We start from the raw sequence: 24,748 nt of genomic DNA, 5'->3' as shown, positions 1-24,748 counted from the left end.
TTATTAAGGTTATTGTAGCAGTCAATTTATATTGGGGGTCGGGAGGGGATGGGGCGGGGGTCCCGAGACATTGCCAAAACATTTGCGGGGGTCCCCGGCCAAAAACATTGAGAACCACTGTTCCATTCAGTCTTTGTACTCATAAATAGATAAACAAATGACAGACTGGCCTCATTCCCGTCAAATATAATATACTGTAAATATGCATAATTGTGTCATAGTGCTTTCGTATAGTGTTTTTCACTAAATACTTCCATCATAGAAGTTGATAGACGACATATTCTTTATAGGCTACCCTTTTTGGAGGGGCTATTTCTGATCAACGCAAGATTTATGTCTCATCACTCAGTGTCACTAAGATCATTTAAAACAACCATTTGTTGAAATGATCGGCATCTTAGCTGGTTTTCTCCCATTTGTTATACTGTACATGTGTTAAATGTGAAGCCAATGACAGCTTTGACAAATGCAGGTAAAATTGAAAGTGCTTTGCTGATGTATATTGATCAGTCGTCCCCCTTAGCCTGACAGATGGAGGGAGCGACCCCTGCACCTTTGAACACCTCATGCTAAATCTCATTTGGGGATCCCTATCTTCCTAAATGGTAAATAAATGGCACTTATATATAGCCTTTATCCAAGGCTGTAATGACGCTTTCCTGTATTAACAGGGAGCTGTCAGTGGGCTGTGTAAGAATCTCCTTGAGGAGGTCTTAGGCGTTGGGGAGGGAGTCGAATAGCTTGAGCCCAGTATCTTAGTTAGGGTACCTCCTTTTTATATTGCTTGTGGCACATAATATTATTGATCCTCTCTCTTCTTCTTCTTCTCCTTACTCTGACTGGCACATTTATTAGTCTCGTCGCCATACTTTATAGGGTGACGTGACGTCATGGCCTGACTTCTCGCTGTCGACCGTTTCCGTGGCAACAAAGGCGCTTTACATAGATTGTGCATTACATTCACCTATTCATACACCGATGACAGAGGAAACCAATCACCATTCACCTATTCACACACCGATGAGAGGAAACCATGCATTACATTCACCTATTCACACACCGATGACAGAGGAAACCATGCATTACATTCACCTATTCATACACCGATGACAGAGGAAACCAATCACCATTCACCTATTCACACACCGATGAGAGGAAACCATGCATTACATTCACCTATTCATACACCGATGACAGAGGAAACCAATCACCATTCACCTATTCACACACCGATGACAGAGGAAACCATGCGAGGCACCAACCAGCACATCGTTACATTCACCTATTCATACACCGATGACAGAGGAAACCATGCATTACATTCACCTATTCACACACCGATGACAGAGGAAACCATGCGAGGCACCAACCAGCACATCGTTACATTCACCTATTCATACACCGATGACAGAGGAAACCATGCATTACATTCACCTATTCATACACCGATGACAGAGGAAACCATGCATTACATTCACCTATTCACACACCGATGACAGAGGAAACCATGCATTACATTCACCTATTCATACACCGATGACAGAGGAAACCATGCATTACATTCACCTATTCATACACCGATGACAGAGGAAACCAATCACCATTCACCTATTCACACACCGATGAGAGGAAACCATGCATTACATTCACCTATTCATACACCGATGACAGAGGAAACCAATCACCATTCACCTATTCACACACCGATGACAGAGGAAACCATGCATTACATTCACCTATTCATACACCGATGACAGAGGAAACCAATCACCATTCACCTATTCACACACCGATGGCAGAGGAAACCATGCGAGGCACCAACCAGCACATCGTTACATTCACCTATTCATACATCGATGACAGAGGAAACCATGCGAGGCACCAACCAGCACATCGTTACATTCACCTATTCATACACCGATGACAGAGGAAACCATGCATTACATTCACCTATTCACACACCGATGACAGAGGAAACCATGCGAGGCACCAACCAGCACATCGTTACATTCACCTATTCATACACCGATGACAGAGGAAACCATGCGAGGCACCAACCAGCACATCGTTATATTCACCTATTCATACACCGATGACAGAGGAAACCATGCATTACATTCACCTATTCACACACCGATGACAGAGGAAACCATGCGAGGCACCAACCAGCACATCGTTACATTCACCTATTCATACACCGATGACAGAGGAAACCATGCATTACATTCACCTATTCATACACCGATGACAGAGGAAACCATGCATTACATTCACCTATTCATACACCGATGACAGAGGAAACCATGCATTACATTCACCTATTCACACACCGATGACAGAGGAAACCATGCATTACATTCACCTATTCATACACCGATGACAGAGGAAACCATGCATTACATTCACCTATTCACACACCGATGACAGAGGAAACCATGCGAGGCACCAACCAGCACATCGTTACATTCACCTATTCATACACCGATGACAGAGGAAACCATGCGAGGCACCAACCAGCACATCGTTATATTCACCTATTCATACACCGATGACAGAGGAAACCATGCATTACATTCACCTATTCACACACCGATGACAGAGGAAACCATGCGAGGCACCAACCAGCACATCGTTACATTCACCTATTCATACACCGATGACAGAGGAAACCATGCATTACATTCACCTATTCATACACCGATGACAGAGGAAACCATGCATTACATTCACCTATTCATACACCGATGACAGAGGAAACCATGCATTACATTCACCTATTCACACACCGATGACAGAGGAAACCATGCATTACATTCACCTATTCATACACCGATGACAGAGGAAACCATGCATTACATTCACCTATTCATACACCGATGACAGAGGAAACCATGCGAGGCACCAACCAGCACATCGGGAGCAATTAGGGCTTTAGTGTCTTGCTCAAGGACACTTCGTTCCTGTTACTGTCTTTTCAATTTACTGGATAGAAAAGAACAGCTGCTTAAAGGTCATATTTAATACCAATATAAATAATGAACAGTTTAATTCTGTTTCTCCTCTTTTACTATATCAAATTACTACAGCACGGTTTCAGCAAGTGCAGCAACTTCTTTTTTGTCCTACATTTTTAGATGATGAATGATGTTCAGGCAAATGATATGCCTGTAGTATGATTAAAACATATATATGTGCTTGATCATTTCATTGACCGCCGCCGCAAGTCAACATGCTCCTTCAATATACCAGATTGTTTTGTTGTTGCGTTCATGATGAAACCACTCATTACCCTTGGGGTACCAATATGGAAGGAAATATGGATATGAGTCAAGATTCTAAAGAATATCTGCTGTTTTTTAATTATGCTGGAGGAATGCATAATGCTAAAGGGAATATTTCTCATTAGATATTAAATTGATTGATAAAGGACCGTATGTGCCAGCTGCGTTTCATGGACAAAGTCACATTTGCTTACCCTATAACTTGTGGGAAAGATTTACAGGGAATGAATCCCTGTCAGTTCTTGGGTGTTCCATGTTATGGGGCTAGAACAAGAGTATTAGAATGTGAAATATACCAACGCCTCAGAGACGGTGAAATGCTGCGCTGCACAATCATGTATAAAGTAACATATTGACATAAATCTTCTGCTGAGGTCACACGTAATCGTAATGGCAGTTTTATTGCACCTCCTGGAAAGTGCACAGGGAAATAAAACCAAGTGACACATGTTAATGAATATTCATGTAGAACTTTGTCGCGATGTATGCTGTGATACACTGAGCTACAGAATAACTTGCAGGCCAGCAGTGCATGTGGTGCAGAACAGCATTCATTTAACATCACTGGGACTAATTCACAATACTTTTGTAAGTTTTCTTCTTATATAAAATGTCTTCCTAATTCAATTCGAGTCAGATTCATGAAACATTCTTAAAAGGCTGTTGTTCGCAACTATGTTCTTATGATGAATCCCAATCCTGGAAACTTGAAGGGGTGCGGCAGTTAATCCTAATTATCAAAGGTAGACGTCCCACCTATCCCAATTATCATCCTAAATACCATAGGGAGCCCCACCAATCCCCATAAAGATCATAGGAGGACCAATCTGAAGCATAAATAGAATGACTCTGGGGTGTGAACCACTACTCTTCTGTGCACTGAACGAACCATTTCAAAGTCACAGACTGACCGACTGTTCCTACATGTTAGAAATATAAGAATCAAAGTGACTCACAAACAAAAAACAAAAAGCAGTGATAGGCAATACACAAGGAGAGAATATGTGTGCTCTGTCAGTTTACAGATGTTAACAAACCAATAATTTATTTTGGACAACATTTTATTATTAAATTGATTATTTCACTATCAATACTTTTTCTGGGGAAAAGCAATACTGTTATTCCGCAACTTTTAAAAAGCTTTGTGGATCTATTATTGTCTCCACCAGGCCGAAGGCATGGGGAGAGAGTATGTTTTGCACTCCGTCCGTGTGTGTGTGTGTGTGTGTGTGTGTGTGTGTGTGTGTGTGTGTGTGTGTGTGTGTGTGTGTGTGTATGTGTGCGCGCGTGCACAGCGAATTGTTAACCCAATCGATACCAAATTTTGCACACACATTCCCTGGATGCCAACGACGAACCTCTGCCCCAAATGTTTCTTTCACAGACAGGTGGATTTTAGCAAAAGCACATTTTTGGAACAAAATGCCTCAAATCATCCAATTGTCATCCAAGGCGTAAGAAGAAATGGCACCCTTTTCACATTGGCCTATTATAGCGCCACCAGGAGGCCACAACCTGACCTGCCCTGTTGGAGACCTGTGCCCCGAGGGGCACATTTTCTAATTGTCTTTGTATTATTTGTCAACATAAAAATTGTATCACCTTATATCATCTTTAAGTGACATCCGCTGTATATCTACTGTACAGCCAAGGATATAATGCAACTGAGATGTTTGAGGTGGCACAAGACATAAACATGTCCTCTATATTAATTGATACAGTAGATGGCAGATCTACTGTACATGAAAGGGAATAAGTCACAGCCATGGCAGAGTTATGGCATTTACAGAAGGATCAGCAAGGAGAAACAAGGAGTGGGGAATATTTCTATATTGGATAATAATTCAATGTGAATGAGGGGGCTGAGGGGGCTGTTCTGTGATGTCATGTTCCACCGATGAACCATGTGGAGATGTACCGGTATAATTGCCTATTTCATTGGTTCTTTAAGTGGGGTCCAGGAACCCTCTGGCTTCATTGAGGGGGTTAAAAATGTCCCCTTACAGATCTGTAATTCTGAAGGTTATGGGGGGGTCCTTGAAATTAAAAAGTTTGAGAGTTGCGGCCACACAACCCACTCCTATATTTGCGGGTGGAGGTGTGTCTGTAGGCGTGTTGATGCGCTTTCCCTATATTTGCTATCTTATGCACACAGGTTTAGGAAAATGGAAAGTGCCTCTTCAAACCACCCATAATGTGAATTCTGTTTGATAAAAGAATGCGCTCCTCACTCTGAGACGGTGAGACCTGAGTTGGAGCTGCCTCGGCTTGAGTCATGTTGCACAACATTCACAGCTCAGAGGTCTCATTCTGTCTTAATTCTCCACAAATCTCTGTGATTGGAATTTTACTATAATCAGCAGTGTTCAATTCCTTGTGCTTATTGTGTTTAATTGTCTAGTCAAAGAAGTTATTAGATTTGCACGAGTGAGGCTGTGTTGGAGCTACTGGACACAAAACAACCCGGCCTCTGTATCAAATATAAATATGCTATATTTCAACTGGCGGCAAAGTGTGTTGCACTTCCATGGCCATGGGCCATAGTGTAAATCACTGGGCCCATGGATAATGGATAATGGATAATGGATAATGGATAATGGTCTTTTAAAGGCAATGGCAGGTGGCACGGTGATTGGTTTAATCATTGTAACGCCAAAACCACACCTATGCATAATGTAAGGGGTAATGGAGGTGTTTTAGGGACTTAGGCTGTGGCACAAGATAACACACACCTTTCACACAATACTAAATCCCCAAAATAAGGAAAAAGGGCCCCTGCCGCAAGATGGAGCCCCAAATGTCATCTGCTCTTACCAAAACCCTTTTGGCTGTAAACTTTGTTTGCTGATGCTAAATATCCCAGTGTTGTCGTGTGCCAACAATACGCATAATTTCCTCATGTGACAGCATCGCACGGCTCAGTATAAACCAGAAAAGTGTACTCCTTGGAGCACAGATGTCCACCAGGCACGTGTTGCCTAACTTAGCGTTGTGTCAGTCGTGGCGTGCCCAAAAACCTAACCCTAACCGCAGGCAGACGCCACGGGGTGAGTCCTATCTGGTTATGTCATACAGACTCGTAGTCATAGTCGGACTAACGGGATGTCGGACTAATGCGCAGTGCTCGACAAAATGCCCATATGCTACTGATAGTCTACACCAGAGCCATAGAGTAAGACAGAGTTACGACAGCTCCTTTCACTTCATGGGGCCAGGCTCTTCTACATTTTACGGAATGCATTGGAGTCTATGGGCTCGCGCGAGTAGGGGCGGCAAGAACATTTTAGACTCTCTACGAGAGCCCCAAACGGGCTACATGAACCACATGACCAGGCTGTTTTCTGCCCCCTCAATGTCGTGACTCTGTCTTACTCTATGGCTCTGGTCTACACGGAGTCCTCCTTGACTGTCCATTACAGAGACACATAAGCAGCAGAGATTAGAGAACAAAGGCAAGTTACTGTAGGTGATCCAGCAGCAAATAACAGACTAAACTAGGTTGCACTCGAGCGAGGTGCCAACTTGCGCCTTGTACTTTAAAACTTTTCAAACACAAAATGGAATATATTTTCAAACACAGCCAAGTGTATTTGAACACACAAGTGTTCAAGTACACACACCCCCCGCATTTCAAACAACCACCATGTAAATACAAATTTCACTGACCATTATTGGCATCTGGTTGAACCTACAAGTAGATACTGGAGCTGGGGTGACTTCACCCAATACAGTTTTCAGGTGAGCCATTTTGCTGCTGCTGCTGCACTCTGGGAAGTTGGAACTTCTTCTTCAATATTATGGCGGGTTGCAACCAATAGCTTTAAGGTGCATACCGCCTCCTACTGTACCGGAGTATGTAGTATGACTCCCCACACTACTTTATTTACTTAAAACTGCTATATATTAGAATAGTACTAATAATAGTACTGCAAGATCCTAGATCTTCCTGCCTCAACCACCTTCTGTATCAATCTAATCCTCTCGTCCAAATATTCTGCTTTTTCTATATAATTACATTCTGAGCATTTATCAGTTACTTTTATCAGTTACTTCGGGGCAGCATATCATTGTGTCCTTTTTAAATAACCATAACTTGCAAAATTTTCAACCGATTTTCAAACGGCTTGGTTTGTTATAAACATCAGGTTTGTATAGCTCTTTCACTTAATAAAATATAACAAAATATTCATTATTCACACCTCCAAAAATCCAATTTTGTTTCATTCAACTGAATGTGTGAATGTGAGCCAGTCAGCGCAACATTGTCATCATGACATGCCGGCCCATAATACACACATTAAGAGTGTTAATTGCGTTTCTCGGCATTGATCGAATTCAACGGAGAATTCAACTCGCGGTTGCGGTGACTTTTTTTCTTCTCTTTATTCTGTTTATTCCGTTTTTTTTAATGTTTTGTTGTGGCTTTCGCCTTTATTCCATATTCTTTATGGAGGGATAGACAGTATAGGCTGACAGGAAATGGGGAGAGAGATGGGGGGTCACTCCCCCATCTCTCTCCCCATTTCCTGTCGGGATCGGGAGTCGAACCAGCAGCACACTGCCAGACTGGATTACCAGCCAAGGTGCCTGGACCACTGAGCCACGGCCCAGGCCTTTTCTCCAGGGTCCGCAGAGAGGTGTGCCGCGGTCTGGTCGTGGACCGCGGTCCGCCTGTTGAGGACCACTGGTTTAGACCTATCCTTCCTATTTAGCCGAAACATACTTTGATGGATTTCCATGACCAAGTCTTCCCTAGTTGATTTTAGGCTAGAGCTGCAGACTTAACAGGACAGATATCGAATCTACACATACTCTAACCCCACTCTGTCTGGCCTGACTTCTTCCACCCACTGTAACCCTATTATGACCGCCACCATTTCTGAAGTATAAACTGATCACTCTGGGAACTCTGGGAAGTGTAGTTATTGGAGGTGTAATGTTGACCATATATGGCAGATACATATGCTCCAATAGATATAATAAAATGTAGGCTATACATCTCCATTGCAGTGTTACTTTAACTTCGGGATTGTAACCAAATGTACCCAGATCGTTCCATTTTGTACCTCAGGGTTCTATAGAGGTCTGCGGAGGTGAAGAGAAAAACTGATCCACATATCTGTGTGTTCATTAGCTGTTTAAAACGGTGGCATAATTAATGAGGTTTTCAACTTATTCTGTTATAATAAAGTATGTGAAGTCTTTAGACGTCACATACTTCATGTACATTCACTTGTCCAAAGACAAGTGAATGTCTTTTTGTCATCTTTTTTATTTTGTTTTCTTAACTTCGTTTTTGTTTTGTTTTTTATGAGCGCAAAGGCTTATGTTTGTGGATTTGTTTGTGGTTTGTATCTGCTCATCATGGTAATTCATTTTCAGAAGGTAGCCTACTTTCTCAGGGGTTACTTCATCTGCAAGTCAAGGTGCCTTGGTATTAATCAACATACATCAACATAAAAAACCTGACAAGCAGAGTTAATTTCTTTATGATTTAATATTTGTGTTTTTATCACTTTGCATTTATAAATTAACCTAAGGTGAACCATTAAGTGATCTTTCCTTCCTTCCTCTCCTCTCCTCTAACCTTTACACAGATGGGTATACAACCGATGACATTGTGTTCTTCTGGCAAGGAGGAGACAATGCTGTGACGGGGGTAGACAAGTTGGAGCTACCTCAGTTCTCCATCGTAGGCATCCGCCTGGTGTCTAGAGAAGTCAGATTTACTACAGGTAAGACCTTCAGTGATAACAAATCCCTACTAGGTTTTTAGGTGTCCTTGCGCAAAGCTCAATCTCAAATCCCAATAGGTAGTGGGGCCGCTGTTCAGTGGCCATCAAGTTTGCATAATGGACCCACTTGTCCAGAGTATGACATTGATTTATTGTACAGGGAGTTCCTAGGTGAAGACATATCTATCTGTATCAGTGTGAAGCCAAGAAAATACACACAATTGTTGTACTAGGAATCACATTTTATTGGACTCCAGAATTTTTCCAATAAATTCACAAGTCAGAGAGAGAGAAAGAGAGAGAGAGAGAGAGAGAGAGAGAGAGAAAGAGAGAAAGAGAGAAAGAGAGAGAGAGAACCTAAACAAAAATGTAGGTGTAAATCACATTTGTGTGTTGCTGCTTATTCATCACAGCCTTGATAAAATATGTATGCTGAAGTATTGATTCATCAGAAGATTTACAGGACCGTGGAGACGATTGTGTCATTTGTCACCTTGTGTTGCTCATAGGACATAGCCTTTTGGATTAAAACCATAGTCCTTATCTTAAGCCCTCTTTTCCATTTTGATGAATTGGTCGCACAAAGTCCTCACATAGACTATACACATTGTTTCCAGAGCTGTAAATATCCACTACATATAATATGTAGTGGAGGCTGTAAGAGTCAGCCTGCTTCATACATACAGCTTTTTGCATCAGCAACTTATTGTCACGGTTTGTTTAAATTAAATACTTCCACTCGACTAATTAATGTTGTACCACAAATGGCTGCCGTTCCTTTCTCTGTAAAATGCACAATGGGATGACTTGCTGTACCCATATATAATTTTTGCTCACTCATGAAATGCAGAAGGCTTGGGTTCCAATTACGCCCCCTTTTTGAAAATGCCCTTTTCTTAATGTTTAGAGGACAGGGAATGTGTTAAAGAAAAGCAGAGTGGCTCTCTATGACAATTCTCAGAGGGGCGCTGGAGCTGCCTGCTGAGATAGGGGGTTGCAGAAAAATCTGCCGTGTTTGCGACTTTCTGCCATGTTTTAATTGGAATCGAACTTGTCCCTGGAAAGGAATCCATCGCTTTGGGGAAATTAAGTGCTCCATCTGAACAAATGGAGAAATGACTACCCTTGTGCGTTGTCAGAGTGCAGACTTTGGAACTCTTTAAGTTGTGCCAATAGCCCCCCCCCCCCCCGCTTCCTTCCCTTTCTCATTTCCACTTGTGTTTTCCCTACCTTGCTCTTCTCCTTCTGTTCTTCAACAATCCATCACTCCATCTCTTCTTTTTCCCATTTATCCGTCCATCCTCTCCGCTCTTCTCTCCTCTCCATATATCTCGCTCCATTCTCCCCTCTTCCCTCCTCTCCATCTATCACTTTGTCCTCCACTCATTTTCCAGGTTCGTACCCTAGGCTGTCGCTGAGTTTCAGGATTAAGAGGAACATTGGCTATTTCATCCTGCAGACATATATGCCCTCCATCCTGATCACCATCCTGTCTTGGGTTTCCTTCTGGATCAATTACGATGCGTCGGCGGCCCGGGTGGCCCTTGGTAAGACCACTGTATTATTTCCCTTCACCATGCTGCACCCAGGGAAGGTTGCTGTATCAGTGAAATGTGTGTATGCACCACAGGATCTTGCGCGACGAAAGCGCCAGTGATGCACGCAGAACATGCAGCGTTAAATGCACCCAAATGTCTTGTTTCCCTTACGGCTGTTGCCGTAATGAAAATAGCTTGCCAAATTCGAATAATAACTTGTGTATTGTTTATACACTAACCATGTTATTATTATACTATATGGGGCCGATTCTATTTCATTCATTGTTTTTACAACATAGCTTTTAGGGGGCGAGTCATTTAGTATAGTCATTTAGAAGAGTGTGTGTCTGCGCGCACGTGTGTGTCTAATCTCGCAAACCACTGGAACGCCAAAGTTTTGTGCACACTGTCTGCCAGTAGGCCAAGGATTCACATATTGTGGATACTGGTTACTAGTAGTACTAGTAACCAGCTTCCCTGGTTAAGACCCAATTACTGAATGTCAAGTGTCCAGGTTTTGTATAACACTTAATACTACAACACTATGGCATATTAGGAGTCCAAGTACTAGTGGTTCTCAAATGTTTTATTTGCAAGGACCCCCTCCTTAACTCTGAGTGTGTACAAATGGAACCAAATTGACCTATTTAGGTCAGAGTTACAGGCATGTTATGGTTATTCAGGGCTAGCTCTTTGTGTTTCGGGTGATATTGTCCACTCAATTTGTATGTCCAAAAACTGCAAAAAATGGGATTTTGACACAAAATGTCCACCACAAGTCAGCATGGCTATATGACCCCTGCTCCGATCATGAGCAAGAGATAAAGCGGAAGTGAAGCCTCCTCCATACTTCAGATTTCATCTTTACAGTCGCACAAATCTATCCTAATATAAATGTATCCGATATATAGCTTCCTTACTCGGATTTTGGGAAGTGTATAGCTCCAGACTCTATATAGCATGCATTCAGAGATTGTGGAATAGTTGTCTCGCTATGTGAGACTAGCCGTTACCAAGCTACCGTATGTGTCATCTTTGTGCTGCGCCACCATCCAGTGGCAGCGTGCACTGTGCACATTAGAACTCCATTAGAACAAATATGATGATCTCCGTCTCCAAATCTCCAGATTTAGTTCTACCGAACAAAAAGTACAAAAAGTACAAAGGGTATTTGCATAAACCCACTTTTGGAACCTCTGACTTAAAGTAGCTACAAATCCCAGTTATTAATATGCATTGAGGAAAGGGCTGATTTAAGTAACTACTGTAAACTTCCCATCATTCATTTGAACTTGGCTACAAGTCATGGGTCACTGGAGGGGTTTGGGATGACCTTCCCCGAGTTACCTTGCCAACAATATTTTGGCTGCCTATTCTCCCCGACACCATATGTTCCCTCGGGATTTAGTTTGAACTCTAAATGTCACCATCAAAACACTATTTTCAAATACATAACTCTTCAAAGCAAGCACACAAATGCCGTGAAATGTTAAGATGGCATTTTGGGGGCCTTTACAGAAATGATAGCTGATGAAGTGCTAATTTCATTTTCTGTACATTTAATTTGCCAAACACCATGCACTGACCTGATGACTATGTGACTTTTTCTCTCTTTTCTCTCTCTCTGTGTGTGTGTGTGTGTGTGTGTGTGTGTGTGTGTGTGTGTGTGTGTGTGTGTGTGTGTGTGTGTGTGTGTGTGTGTGTGTGTGTGTGTGTGTGTGTGTGTGTGTGTGTGTGTGTGTGTGTGTGTGTGTGCGTGCGCCTGCGTGCACGCCATACTTAGGTGTTACGACGGTGCTCACCATGACTACAATTAACACCCACCTTAGGGAGACTCTCCCAAAGATCCCATATGTGAAAGCCATTGACGTCTACCTCATGGGCTGTTTTGTGTTTGTGTTCCTGGCCCTGCTTGAATATGCCTTTGTAAATTACGTGTTCTTTGGCCGGGGCCCCCAGCAGCAGAAGAAAATCAATGAACGGTTGAACAAAGCTAACAACGAGCGCCCGCGATACGAGGAGAAACGCCTGAGGGAACAGGTTTGCATCTTCATCCTCTGCCATCTCCTCTTCCTCTGTGTCAATCAGAGTTCAAGTATAAAACAACCATCTTTTTTTCCCATATCTGATTCCTATAGCTAATGTCAATTCTATTCAAACACTGATAACACACATTCCCCAAAGTAATCTGCCAGGAAGCATACAGTCCAAATATGCATTCACCAACCATCATCCATTGCTTCTCCCCCAAGCACTGAATGTGCTTTCTATAGAGCATAGCCCTTTTCCATTGAGATAGTGATTCATCTAGCTCAACAGTGGCGTAAACATTCTCATTTCCTATTTAGGTTGTTGTCTACGTTTATGCTTGTGGGCTTGATTCATTCTTGCTCTGCTACCTTGCTGTTGGACATGTATTTTCCGTCTTTCATCTAAATTGGACAGTCAAAAATAACAAAGGCGGTGGCAGCAGCATTGACAATATTCAGCGGTGGATGCTAAACCGGCTAGACTGAATGAAGCCCCTTGTTTTGTGTGTGTGTGTGTGTGTGTGTGTGTGTGTGTGTGTGTGTGTGTGTGTGTGTGTGTGTGTGTGTGTTTGTGTGTTGTATGAAATAATATTATGCTTATTTGAAGTTGTTCCTGTTAACAGTTTGTGTTATGCATTCTGTAATTCTTAGAAAATGTGCTTACTTGCCAATAATTATTTATAGGCATTTTAATGTTCTCTTCATTTTTTCTTTCACATTGCAAGGACTCCATTTCCGTGCCGTTTCAAAGCAACACCTTCAGGTCATTTACACAGCGGAGAAATCTGTATCTCGAGGAACAAAGAAAAGTTGGGGTACATGTATTTAGAACTCATATGAGCTGTAGAACAGCGGTCAGTTTATAAAGGATGTTCAAGTAATTTAAGAATCAGTTATAGATTACTGTATCTAGTACTTTGAAAAGGAAATGTGTGTAACTATTTGGAAATATTTGAAGTATGCAAAGAAAAGAAATGTCATTCCATATCATCACTGCATTGTGCTTTAGCTTTTACCACATGAGCCCTAGCGGCTCTACTCTGGGTATGTCATAATAAGCGATTGTTTATTTAATGAAAATAGGAAAACATTTTATATAAATATGAAAATAGCAGATCTACAAGCTCAAAGTGTGTCCCATTGTGATACATTGCGAGCTTGTAGATCTACTGTACAATTTGATGTACCCCAAAGTATAATAGGGTTGAAGTGGTTAACCCATTCTGACCGGGCACCCATTTTGGTGTCAGCATCATGTTATGCTTTAGCTATTTAAAAATAGCAGATCTACAAGCTCATATCGCGCCACCGAGTGGCGCGATACGAGCTTGTAGGTCTGCTATTTTTGAAAAATCGAAGAGCGACTGACATTTTTAGAATCTGATCTCAGGTCAGAATGGGTTCATCAGACCAGTGTGTGTCCGGCGGAAACCTCGTATGAATCTGATCTCAGGTCAGAATGGGTTAAAGCTTTTCTTGAGGGGGATTTGGGTCTAATGCAGCAGCATGTTTCAGCCAGGCCTGACACCCCCCTCCCTCTCTCCCTCTCTCCAGGTGGATGCCTACGGGAACATCCTCCTCACCACGTTGGAGATGAACAACGAGGTGATGCCCTCTGACGTAGGGAGCAGCGTTAGTGACTCTCGGAATTCGGTCATGTCCTTTGACAGCTCTGGGGTCCAATTCAGGAAGCCCATGGCGCCACGAGACGGCTTCAGCCACCACTCGCTGGACCGCGGCGCCGCCATGCGGAGCCGGGCCAACTGCAGACTACGGCGTCGCTCGTCCAAGCTCAAGTTGAAAATCCCCAACCTGGCAGATGTCAGCACCATTGACAAATGGTCCCGGGTCATTTTTCCCATCGTCTTTGGATTTTTCAACCTAATCTACTGGTTGTACTATGTGAATTGATGTGCATCCCACAAGGAATCATGGGCCATATTTTGAGAGCACATTGAATTGGCTTTGATACAGTCGCAAAATATGTATACACATATACAAGTTGAAGATATGTATATGCATATTTCTATATATTATATTTATATACACACACGTGAAACCTGAAGGACCTTTCTGCTGTACAAAGTATTAATAGGATGACCTGATTGTTTAAGAATAATTGTGAAAAAAAGAATTTCAAGGATTTTTGAGTTCCTTTTTCCTTCTGAAACCTACACACAAAACCAACCGACTGACAGACAAACACAAAAATACAAACATCCGTTCCCACAACCAAGGGTTTTTGGAACTAAAGACTGCATGATATTTTTCCAAAAAAAATGAAAAAGGAGGAAAAAAAAGAAAACAAAAGGAAAGTGAAAGCTCTCGAGAAAGAAAAGAAAAAGATGTCTCAGAGTCCCATTGACTTTTTATTGATTCTTACTGTAATCAAAAGAAAAACAAATCCTCTCCGCCGCAGCTCATGAAAATCAGTGGTGGCTTGTCTGTTCAGGCATTAAGGCTGAGTGAGAGTGAGATCCTTCTACCCTTCATCAGCCCCCCTCTGTCCAAATGACCCCCACCCCCCATCGTCCATGAATACCATGCACGGAATTCTGCATTTCTACCCTCTGCCTCTGTACAGCAGAAGCCTATAGTTTTTTGGGATTATGTGTTGTTCCTTGGCTCCCCCCCCCCCCCTCTTCTTTTAAGGTGAATCAATATCATTCTACTCTCGCAGACATCAGCTATGGCCAAAATGTGCTTATTTTTCCTTCTCCTCTTGTTCAACGGCCTCACCTTGCGGATGATGGGATTTTAGACCGCTGCATTCCTAAAAAACCCAGAGTCAACGCAAACTGTCTGTTTTTTTCCCCCTTCTTGCGCCTCCTCTTAATTTGTTTTAGAAACAGGTCCTTGGGGGTGGCCGTGCGTGTGTGTGGCGGGTGTTTTTTCATTATGGTTAAAAAAAAATACAAAAATGCTGATTATTGTAGATTTGATTTTGTCTTGAAAATACTGTGATTTCAGAGAGTGTCAGATCATGTTCTAGCGCTAGGGCATTACTAGATAAAGAGTTCAAAGTTCAAAGGTAAGCATTACTCATTTTGATTGTTTGAAGAAGAAAAAAATGACATATTCTGTACATTTCTATCATTCAGTATTCTCATGGGCATAGTTTGAAAATATACTTGTAATGTTTTATTCCATCCTAGTGATTCACATTGCTCTTTCAATGCAGTATTCATTGACATCATGTCCTGCTTTGTGTCTAAGGAAAAAGGTGTGTGGTGGGGCGGGGGGTTACCAGTGAGTGAATTAAAATGATCTCCATAGTAAAGATTTAAAGATGATTGTACATTCAGAAATAGTCAACATACAGTATCAGCCCAGAGTTTGACCAGTTGTCATACAGTACAGGCTATATCAGTTGTCATACAGTATATATATTTAACGTCCTGGTAAAGCGTTTCTCACTCTGGGAATCTTGGAGGTTCATATTGTGATCCTGCCGCAATGGGGAAGTGTCTTAAATTTTACTAAATTAATTTACAGTTCAAGTCAGGAACCATGGTAGAATAAAGAGGAATAAGTATTCAACCTTTCATACTCTGCAACTTAAAGCATAATCCCACCATCGTTTCTGCCTTTGAGGTCGAGATCCCCAAAGATCAGGAATATCAGTGTAATCAGGACAAATGGGCGAACCAGTAAGTCTGGGGAACAAAACATGATATGTGATGAATAGCCATGAATTTGAAATGATAACCAAAAGGCCTATATCCATACTATATCCATAAAAGATACTGTTAAGCTCTTCCAGACCCTGCTTTTTCCAGTGCTCAGGTTCATTCACAAATAAATTGTGCTTTGTGTGGCTGATACCCTGTAGGACCTTGTGTTTTGTAACTTATTACAGGGTATGAGTTCAAACTAGATTTCACTATCATGTTTCTATGGGTTCACACAGACATGCATCCGATGGGTTTTCCTGTTGAAACCAGCTCACCTACCGGAGATTTCGACAATGAAATGATATGGCATATACCCATGCTGTATCTACAGCACAAAATCATTGAGTTGCAATTATTCAATCTTAGCATGATGGTTGCAGATTCAAAACCAGTTCTGCTCATGTTATAATAAAATGTCACAGAGCTAAATGTGGAAAGAATACCAGAGATGGGAAAGAAAGAACGTTTTGGCATACAGTACATCCTAGGGGGGAGATGATAAGACAAATGTATATTTGATTGCATGAACCTTTCGCTCAACAAATGAACCTTTCGCTCAACAAAAGTTGTTTTTTCACTGAAAAAAGTGTTGATGCGTGATTAAAGACTTGTGTGACAATGTGAAATACTATGTTGGAGTAGCATGCTGAAAATAGCATATAAGATCACAACAAGTCTCACATGCACACGTTGTGAGCTTGTAGTTCTTATCAGCATGTGACAGCATCATATGATGAAGTAGCCTATATAAATCAGACTTACATTGAATTCACACCAGCAGCTTCGAGTGAATGTTTACAGTGCGAACATTCACAACATGCAATAAATTGGAAGTGTGTGCCTGCTACCGATATGAAGAAATAGACTGTATGGAAGTAGCACAATTGATAAGTTTTAATGTTTTAAACTAGCAGCTGTAGATGTGTAATGAATAAAGATTGAGCAACTACATGGCCTTTTATATTGGTTAAAATTAATAGGTTGTCATTTACAAACAAGCTGCCAGAAACAAGCAATACTTCTCCACACCAACAGCTCTCGCTGGGCAAAGCAGCTGGTCTGACCCATGCACTCGGAGCACCGTAGCTGTCCCTTACCTACAATACTGGAGATTGTTTGTGTATGTTGTTTAGTTGTCTATCTATCTAAACTGCTAGTTTAAAACTTTGTTATAAATAATAAAGCTACTGATATGCTACTTCCATATAGCTACTTCCATACAGCTGTCAAGCCAGCAGGTGCTGGTTCACAGACAGGGAGAAGTACAAACGCTCATAGCAACCTTTTAGGAAAGAAATAGGCCATGTAGTTGCTTAATCTGATTTAATTTCACACTTACAACTGCTAGTTAAAATCTTTATCGATATTTGTAACTTTCGTGCAGTAGTTCCTATAGGATATATGCCAGCTCCATGCCTATTTCAAAGCACAGCTGATTGGCTTGTCGCTCTATGCTCAAGCGCCAAAGTTGAGGTTCTCTCAACTCTGACGCTTAACCTTTTGCTGGCTCAATCCCCTGACAGGCTTACCCAGTGGGAAAAGCAGCGGTCGTGCCTCACCATAGACTTTGCATTGAACCTCAACGCATTCTCCGAACATGGCAGCAAAACGATGCTGCTGGTATGAATTCAGCGTTAAGAGTTCTTCCTTTGTACAGTACAGCTAAGAATTCCCCATCCAGATCACTCAGAGGGACTTCCCCGTGTTCTTCAAATGGGTCCTGCTCTGGACAGGTATAGAGAAGACCTGCTGGGTGCTTGAAGCACTGAACCAGCCTTCCATTGAACAGCATATGCAGTACCACTGAGTCACATAACAGCAAGGAAGAGACTGGCACATTGTCACATAGGAACACAGTATGGGACAGGGATGTAGTAGTCGAGGACAGGCAGAAGGAAGATAAATACAGTAGCTGTGTACAATGACAGACAGACAGACAGACAGACAGACAGACAGACAGACAGACAGACAGAAATGTGTTAATCATCTCTCAAGTGCTCCCAGCCAGCCATGCAAGTCACAATGATTAAATACAATCCTAATGCAGTGATCAATCTTTATTTTTAAGAACATAGCCTACTGTAGATGTATTGTTTGAGGAGAGAAAGTGAATAATGATAAATTAATTAATTCAGCCACTAAACATGATCAGAAATCCAAATCTGGACTAAATTACTTTCCCTCTGGAAGTGTGTGGTTTGAAACAGGAGGCATACACAGTAGTTGCAAATGTCCACATAAACATGGCTAAAATTCAAAACAGATGACCATAGATCTGTCAAATAGGTTTTTATAAGATGCTATCGTGAAGTGAGCTGTGGTTGAACTATACAGACATAAAATTGTGTTAACACTACAGCGGTTGGATCATGTATCCCTTGATGTGAATCTGGTTGCAGTATTGTGAGTGGTTTTAACATGGAAGCCATGATGCAAAGATTTGTTCATACAGATCAGATTCATTAATAGTAATCAACAAGACAGCTACGGCAATTCTCATTTATCTGTGAACATTGTCCAATCAGCAGATTAGATATCACAAGCTAGACTGCACTGTGATAGATTTGGAACTTTTATTTATTCTTGCAGTGAGAGGAAGAACGGATAATGAATTTCCCTCGGATAGCTAACATACTAAAACCATACAGTGGTGTGGACAATGGCTCATGATCTTGGTGGATAATTAGCAGGTCTGAATCAGGGACATAATAAGCACTTTTTAGTGCATTTCATTCATTCATTCATTCATTTCAATTGACGAATTCTACTTCTAATGTAACATATTGGTATTTTTTGGTGGATAACAAACGTCATTATTATATTAAAAAAAAGTGTGATATGTTTTTTATAATGAATGTTTTGGTTGAGATTTTGTCCAAAGACCAAAACAGATTGTCAAACTGTTTAAAGGCAATATGGTGGATCCTAGGTATTCAAAGTGTCACACTAAGCAGGCTACAACACCAGTCAGATGATCAAATCCTTGTTCCAGTGCACAAACAGCACATAATGGTTTGTAAAAAAGAAAAAACATGATGAACAACACAACCCTAAGTGTTCTTTGGGGAAAAGCGGTGGAATTGGTTTGACCAGAAAGAGGCCTATCTCATCTGTTCTGTGATTCACTGAAATGCACTAACATTTTGTAACACTGCTTAAATGTAACAGTGAGTTTTACATTTCTTATTCGGGTTAGTTTCTTACCAGAAATCACTTGTCCACACAAACATACCTAGGTATTTTTATTTTATTTTATTTTTTCCAGTTTTTAAAGTGAAAGCACATTCACGTGGAGAAACATGCAGATAGCCCTTGCATGCTTGACCCATCTCAATAGGAACATGTACTACATGCTTTTTGGACATGAAATTGGCACATTCATCCCAAAAGCTGTGAGGATTTTGTGTTCTATGCTTTTACTTTAGAATATTTGAGCGAAATCCTTTTTTCTTTTGTGTGTTTTTGACACATATGTTCAAGGGGTAATCGAGGAGGGGAAAAAAACTGTTGAACTGATTTCAATGTGAATTTTCTTGCCTCTAGTGTATATGTGTAATTACATGTGAATTGTACTGTAAATATGATATCTTTCACTTAATATTTCTTAATGCATGAACAAAAACATGGCAGTTCGTAAATACCAGCTAGCCTCATTGCTAATGGCATGGACAGCTTTCTCTAGCATTGGCATAATTCTGCAAACGAAACCTAAAAAAAAGAAGAAAAAAAAGAAACACAAGATATACATGGTATGAACAAAACATCGGAAATGCCGTCATAAGCCCTCCCACAGTGAGGCTCACAGGGGCTGTTGTACACTATACAATCCTGTGTTCATTTAACTCAGAGAGAGAGTACAAATGGAACCAAATGGACTGGTCCATTTATTCCATTTGCACATGCTCTGATTTAAAATAACACTGAGGATGTTACTATGTGGTTGTGGAAGTTGCATTTCTCTGCACTGTTCCTGTAGTAAAGTTCATCCACATCCCAGAGGGCCAAGCTAACACCAACCACTCATTTCATAGAGATTCCTCGAGATCTAGGGCTAGAATTAGAATTATTATGTTCCAGAAGGGAGAATGTCATATTTTGCACAGGGCAAATGACATGACATGCATTTGAATGTTTGAAATCCCATAGTAAATAACAATATCACGCCCTTCACAGGCATAAGATGATAAGTCATTATAGTGGGCGTGTGCCGTCTGATGCTATTTACCACCGTATTTAAAGCATTAAATATTGTACAGTATGTTTTCATGGATGAAATGCACTTGGCTATGGAGTTGTAGAAACCAGTTCAGTCCATCAAAAGTGAGATGTAGGCTAGTCATGTAAATTGTGTTCTGAATTCCTTGAAATTATCTCTAGGACACCAACTTGTCATTGTGTACAAATTCTTACTTCAGGTGCCCAATAGTCAGTATTCATCAAAAGAATATGTGTACAAATGTGCACCGTCTAAATAATAATAATAATTTGACTCATGAAGAGTCAAATTAAACAAAACAATTAAAACAATGATGATCCGCCTCCCCCAACTCCCCTAATACACAGCCAAAAAAAGGCTAAAAGTATAAAATGAACTCTCTCTCTCTCTCTCTCTCTATATATATATATATATATATATATATATACAGTATATATCCTTATCAGCACTCGTGAGGAAGTAGTAGACATGGCACACTTGACATACACTGGCGAATCATGGTAGCTCAAAGAGCCATTTGACATTTTGTAGAAAACGCTGTGTCAGATCTATCTATCCATCTCTTTTTTTATTGAAATGGGACAGTGAAGGAAGGGAGAGAGAGAAGGATGAAGGATCACGTGTAACAAAGGCACCAAGTCTGGAATTGAACCTAGTTTGTTTTGCATATACCTGGAACAGTCACCAGGTACCATTCTATGCCCAGCCACTATTTATTCAGCTGTGTTTATTTAGTGATGGGCAACTATATTCATACAGTGGCCATTTTGCTATTATGGCGTATGCAAAATGGGTGGAATATGAATATAATACATCAAATTTATATAACAAAAACAAGTTTACAAAGTGCTTCACAAAAATAAAAACACAAAGTGTGATCAAATATATACAGGTTCACTCAATAACAACATTGAAGGGGCAATAATTCAAAATTAAGAAATGTTGTAAGGTCAATTAAAATTAGTTTTGAACATGAAATTATTTTTGTCTTGCAGTTTAGGACAAACGTTTTTGAAAGCTTCTGTACTGGTACCAAAATTGTGACTATAGGCTAGGCCAAGGAAAGTCAACATCCAATATATTAAATAACACAATTGTCCGCTATTACAAGTTATTGAGCTATCACAGAGAATGCTTTTAAATCACAACCCTCTAGTTAAGAAAGTGATTTCACAGTTCCCATCAATGATGGTTATACATATCAATCTATTCATCTGTTAGTCATCAATAAAACGGAACCAGTTCAGATGAATTGCAACCAAAAACAGGACAGAGCTCACAGTCTCCTTCACTGTTGGGATGCACTTCGTTGTCAGCATTTCTGGTATTTTGTACATACCTTGTAGGTTTTGTTTTGCATGACCTAAGTTTCAAAAGGTTTATTTTCCTATTTTTCTATTCCACAAACTTTCATTCAGTTTCATCACCACAGCTATGATCAAGAAAGTTCCAGTGTTTACATGCTCAAATTGCACTTGTTTTACAGTCGAGTTCAATAATTAAAAATAAATAAATCTGTAAGTTTAGGAGGGGGAAATGTAGTTACAGTAAATCACGGAATTTGGAATAGATGCACCAACTGCAAGTGCATGTTGTAGAGTTATCAGGTTCAGCATAAAGCATCAACATCAGTTGCCCTTCAACTAGAAAAAAATAAAAAGAGAAAGATGTAAAGGATGATCCTGCTTACTTTATGCTCCGTCATACGACCATGTCACATGATAAATTATGATTAATGATGAATTATGATGAAAACAACAGCTTTAAAAGCTCACAGTGGATAGAGATATGACACATTGCAAGCTTGTAGATTGGCTACTTTTGTATGACGACGTATAAATGGGGCATTTCACCAGTAGCATCTGAACGTAAGCCATTAGATAGCAGTGCACATTGATCTGGGGGTTCCCTGCATTTTACTCTTTAATAAGTTGCCTCTGGTTAGGGTGGTTAGGGTCTGTTGTCGAATACCACGCGAGAACTGTGAAAAGCTGTGCTGATTCCCAGTTTCCTGTACATGGGTACAATATACAGTATACCTCCCTCTTAATGAGCCTTCAAACAGGGAGAATAATGCTCGCTAAACCAATCGATAAGAATATTATTTGATATTTAAGGAATTGGCAAAAGAATAGTGTAGAAAAAACAAGAGTAACAACGCATTTTATTTTTGCCAAAATTAATTATTAGTTACTTTTTTCATTTATATGTTCATTTCTAATTTTATGTATTTGTTGCATTTGTTACGAATTGTTCTTATTATTACTGTTGTAGTTTTATCATGAGAAGAAAATGTAATCCATCTGACATACAGGCACTGGAAGAAAAATGCATAATTTGGCTTCCTTGTACTGTAATTGTTTTGTTCACATTGGGCGCTTATTTGATTCAGTTGTTTAATAAGCTGTTTGATTTCATTTGGAGTATCATCAGTACTGAAATGAAATCAACATTTGTGTAGTATGAAGTTGTATTTTTTTTGTTGGTGCAAATTAATGTTATAGTGTCAATCAGCTTTTTTGGTGTTTGAACAAACAAAAAAAATGTTTTATTTTCTTTCTTTTTTCTTTTTTACAAACAAGGTGTTCAAGTATGTGGTATAAAAAGGGTTATCATTCAAACAACAGACTTTTTACAAAATAAAGGCTTATACAGTAAAGAATGCTGATGTCTTTTCATTTGCCTTTTGTGGACTAATATACCAACCACACTGTTTCATTTAAACCATTTTTTTAATGTTTTACATATTAGTCCCCAAAAGGTAAATAGTATCCTATGTTGCAAACTAATACCATCAAGTCAGGTATTTTCCATTACAATTCCACATTGTCAGAGAGTCTCGCCTCTAGGTAGCATCTTGCTTTTGATAAGAACTGTTGGATATGAGAACGGTCCAACGGAAATGTAAGTACAAACAAGCGTGTCTTTTCTTTTAATTTGATTACAAAACATTTCGCGTTTATGAAAATATACCTCCTTTCGTACCTTATTTCTTGAATAAAGACGCAAAGTGACTCCTGCTGACAAGTGTAATATTTGCCCCAGGGGCAAGGTATATCAAAACTCTACTATGAATTCTTACATTACCAAATACCAGAACATGTACAGATATCAAAAGTTCAATTTAAGCTTACGTCATCTGTTGGAATTGTTGCTGCACTGAAATAGTGAAGAGTTCACTGAAAGACATGTTTTCAGAATCTGCTTGCTTTCTAATTATGTGAATATTATTTGTGAACAACAACATTCAGAAACTTCTGACATAAGCCCCACACTCCAGAGAACATGGCAAGCACATAATCTGTGACCAATTCTGGCTTTGCACCTTTTTGAAGTTTTGGACAGAGAGCCAAGGGGAAAATACATTGTTTTAAAGTTAAATGTTCTCAAATATAAACTTTAATCAAATGTATTAGAAAATCTTTTTGACTGGTGTCCTGAAGCTTTGGACCTTTGTGACCTGGTATTGCATTACATTATGGATTTAGGTTGAAAACATAAAATAAATAATGATCCAGGCAGCCTGAATGGAAATGTAAAATTGTGTTTAGCTTGATACTTGGTCTCAGCTCCAACAATTAAGGATCCAGTGCAGTACTGGCACTGCGCCTACACTTTAGTTTAAAGTCAGTGTATATATCTCAACCAATAATTTGCACACTGAACACCAAATGTAATAAGATGGAGGGTAATGGGACAGGTTATCCTGGATAGGCTTAAACGGCCAGCTCAGCAGTTCAGAAACTGCATTGTACTGACAACAGAAGATTAATGGGATGACAACCGTTCTGGCTTGAAACGGTCCACTCAGCGGTTAAGAAACGTATTGTGTTATGATCTAAAGCTAAACGGTCAGCTGACCCTGCTGACAGAACCCTATTGAAGAACACCTAAACTCTTGGACTACCAATCTTCAGCTTGAACGGGGCAAACACGCTTTCCAGTATTGCTGTTCAGCCACGGCACACGTCTAAACACATCATCATCTATTCACAATGTTGGCCATACTGTATATCGTACATGAACAGACAGATTTGACATTAATTGCTTACGTTTTAGAGAGTGAGGTTATCGTATAAGATTGTTTACATTTTAATTGTCAGAAGTCATTAAACACCCTACTGAACGTAGACTATGTGTCCTGAACAATAGTCAGTGTTACTCTGACTTAAAGGTATAGCCTTTTCAGTAATTCATTTTTCCCATAGACATTTCATAAAGTATTTATTTAAAGACCTTTTAAGCGTCGTATGAAGCCAACTCGAGTCGTGACA

The 24,748-nt window shown here is 40.3% G+C and overlaps 2 protein-coding genes across 2 annotated transcripts in view; one reads left to right on the top strand and one right to left on the bottom strand.

Annotated features, from left to right (window-relative positions):
- The window catches only part of gabrb4 (gamma-aminobutyric acid type A receptor subunit beta4), a gene marked incomplete at both ends in the record, with an annotated part of 72,671 nt that extends 58,176 nt beyond the window's left edge, over window positions 1-14,495 (top strand). The window contains 5 exons of the mRNA XM_083780377.1: window positions 8,879-9,016; window positions 10,411-10,563; window positions 12,338-12,594; window positions 13,310-13,399; window positions 14,139-14,495. Coding sequence (XP_083636503.1) covers window positions 8,879-9,016; window positions 10,411-10,563; window positions 12,338-12,594; window positions 13,310-13,399; window positions 14,139-14,495 — 995 coding nt within the window. The remainder of the gene's footprint in view (window positions 1-8,878; window positions 9,017-10,410; window positions 10,564-12,337; window positions 12,595-13,309; window positions 13,400-14,138) is intronic.
- The window catches only part of tmlhe (trimethyllysine hydroxylase, epsilon), a 76,666-nt gene that overhangs the window by 29,774 nt on the left and 22,144 nt on the right, over window positions 1-24,748 (bottom strand). The gene's annotated exons all lie outside the window — the stretch shown is intronic.

This window comes from Protomyctophum parallelum (assembly GCF_964188405.1).
Source record: "Protomyctophum parallelum genome assembly, chromosome: 1".
NCBI lineage: Eukaryota > Metazoa > Chordata > Actinopteri > Myctophiformes > Myctophidae > Protomyctophum > Protomyctophum parallelum.
Note: the sequence above shows the minus strand (reverse complement) of the source record. Positions and strands in the feature narration are given on the sequence as shown.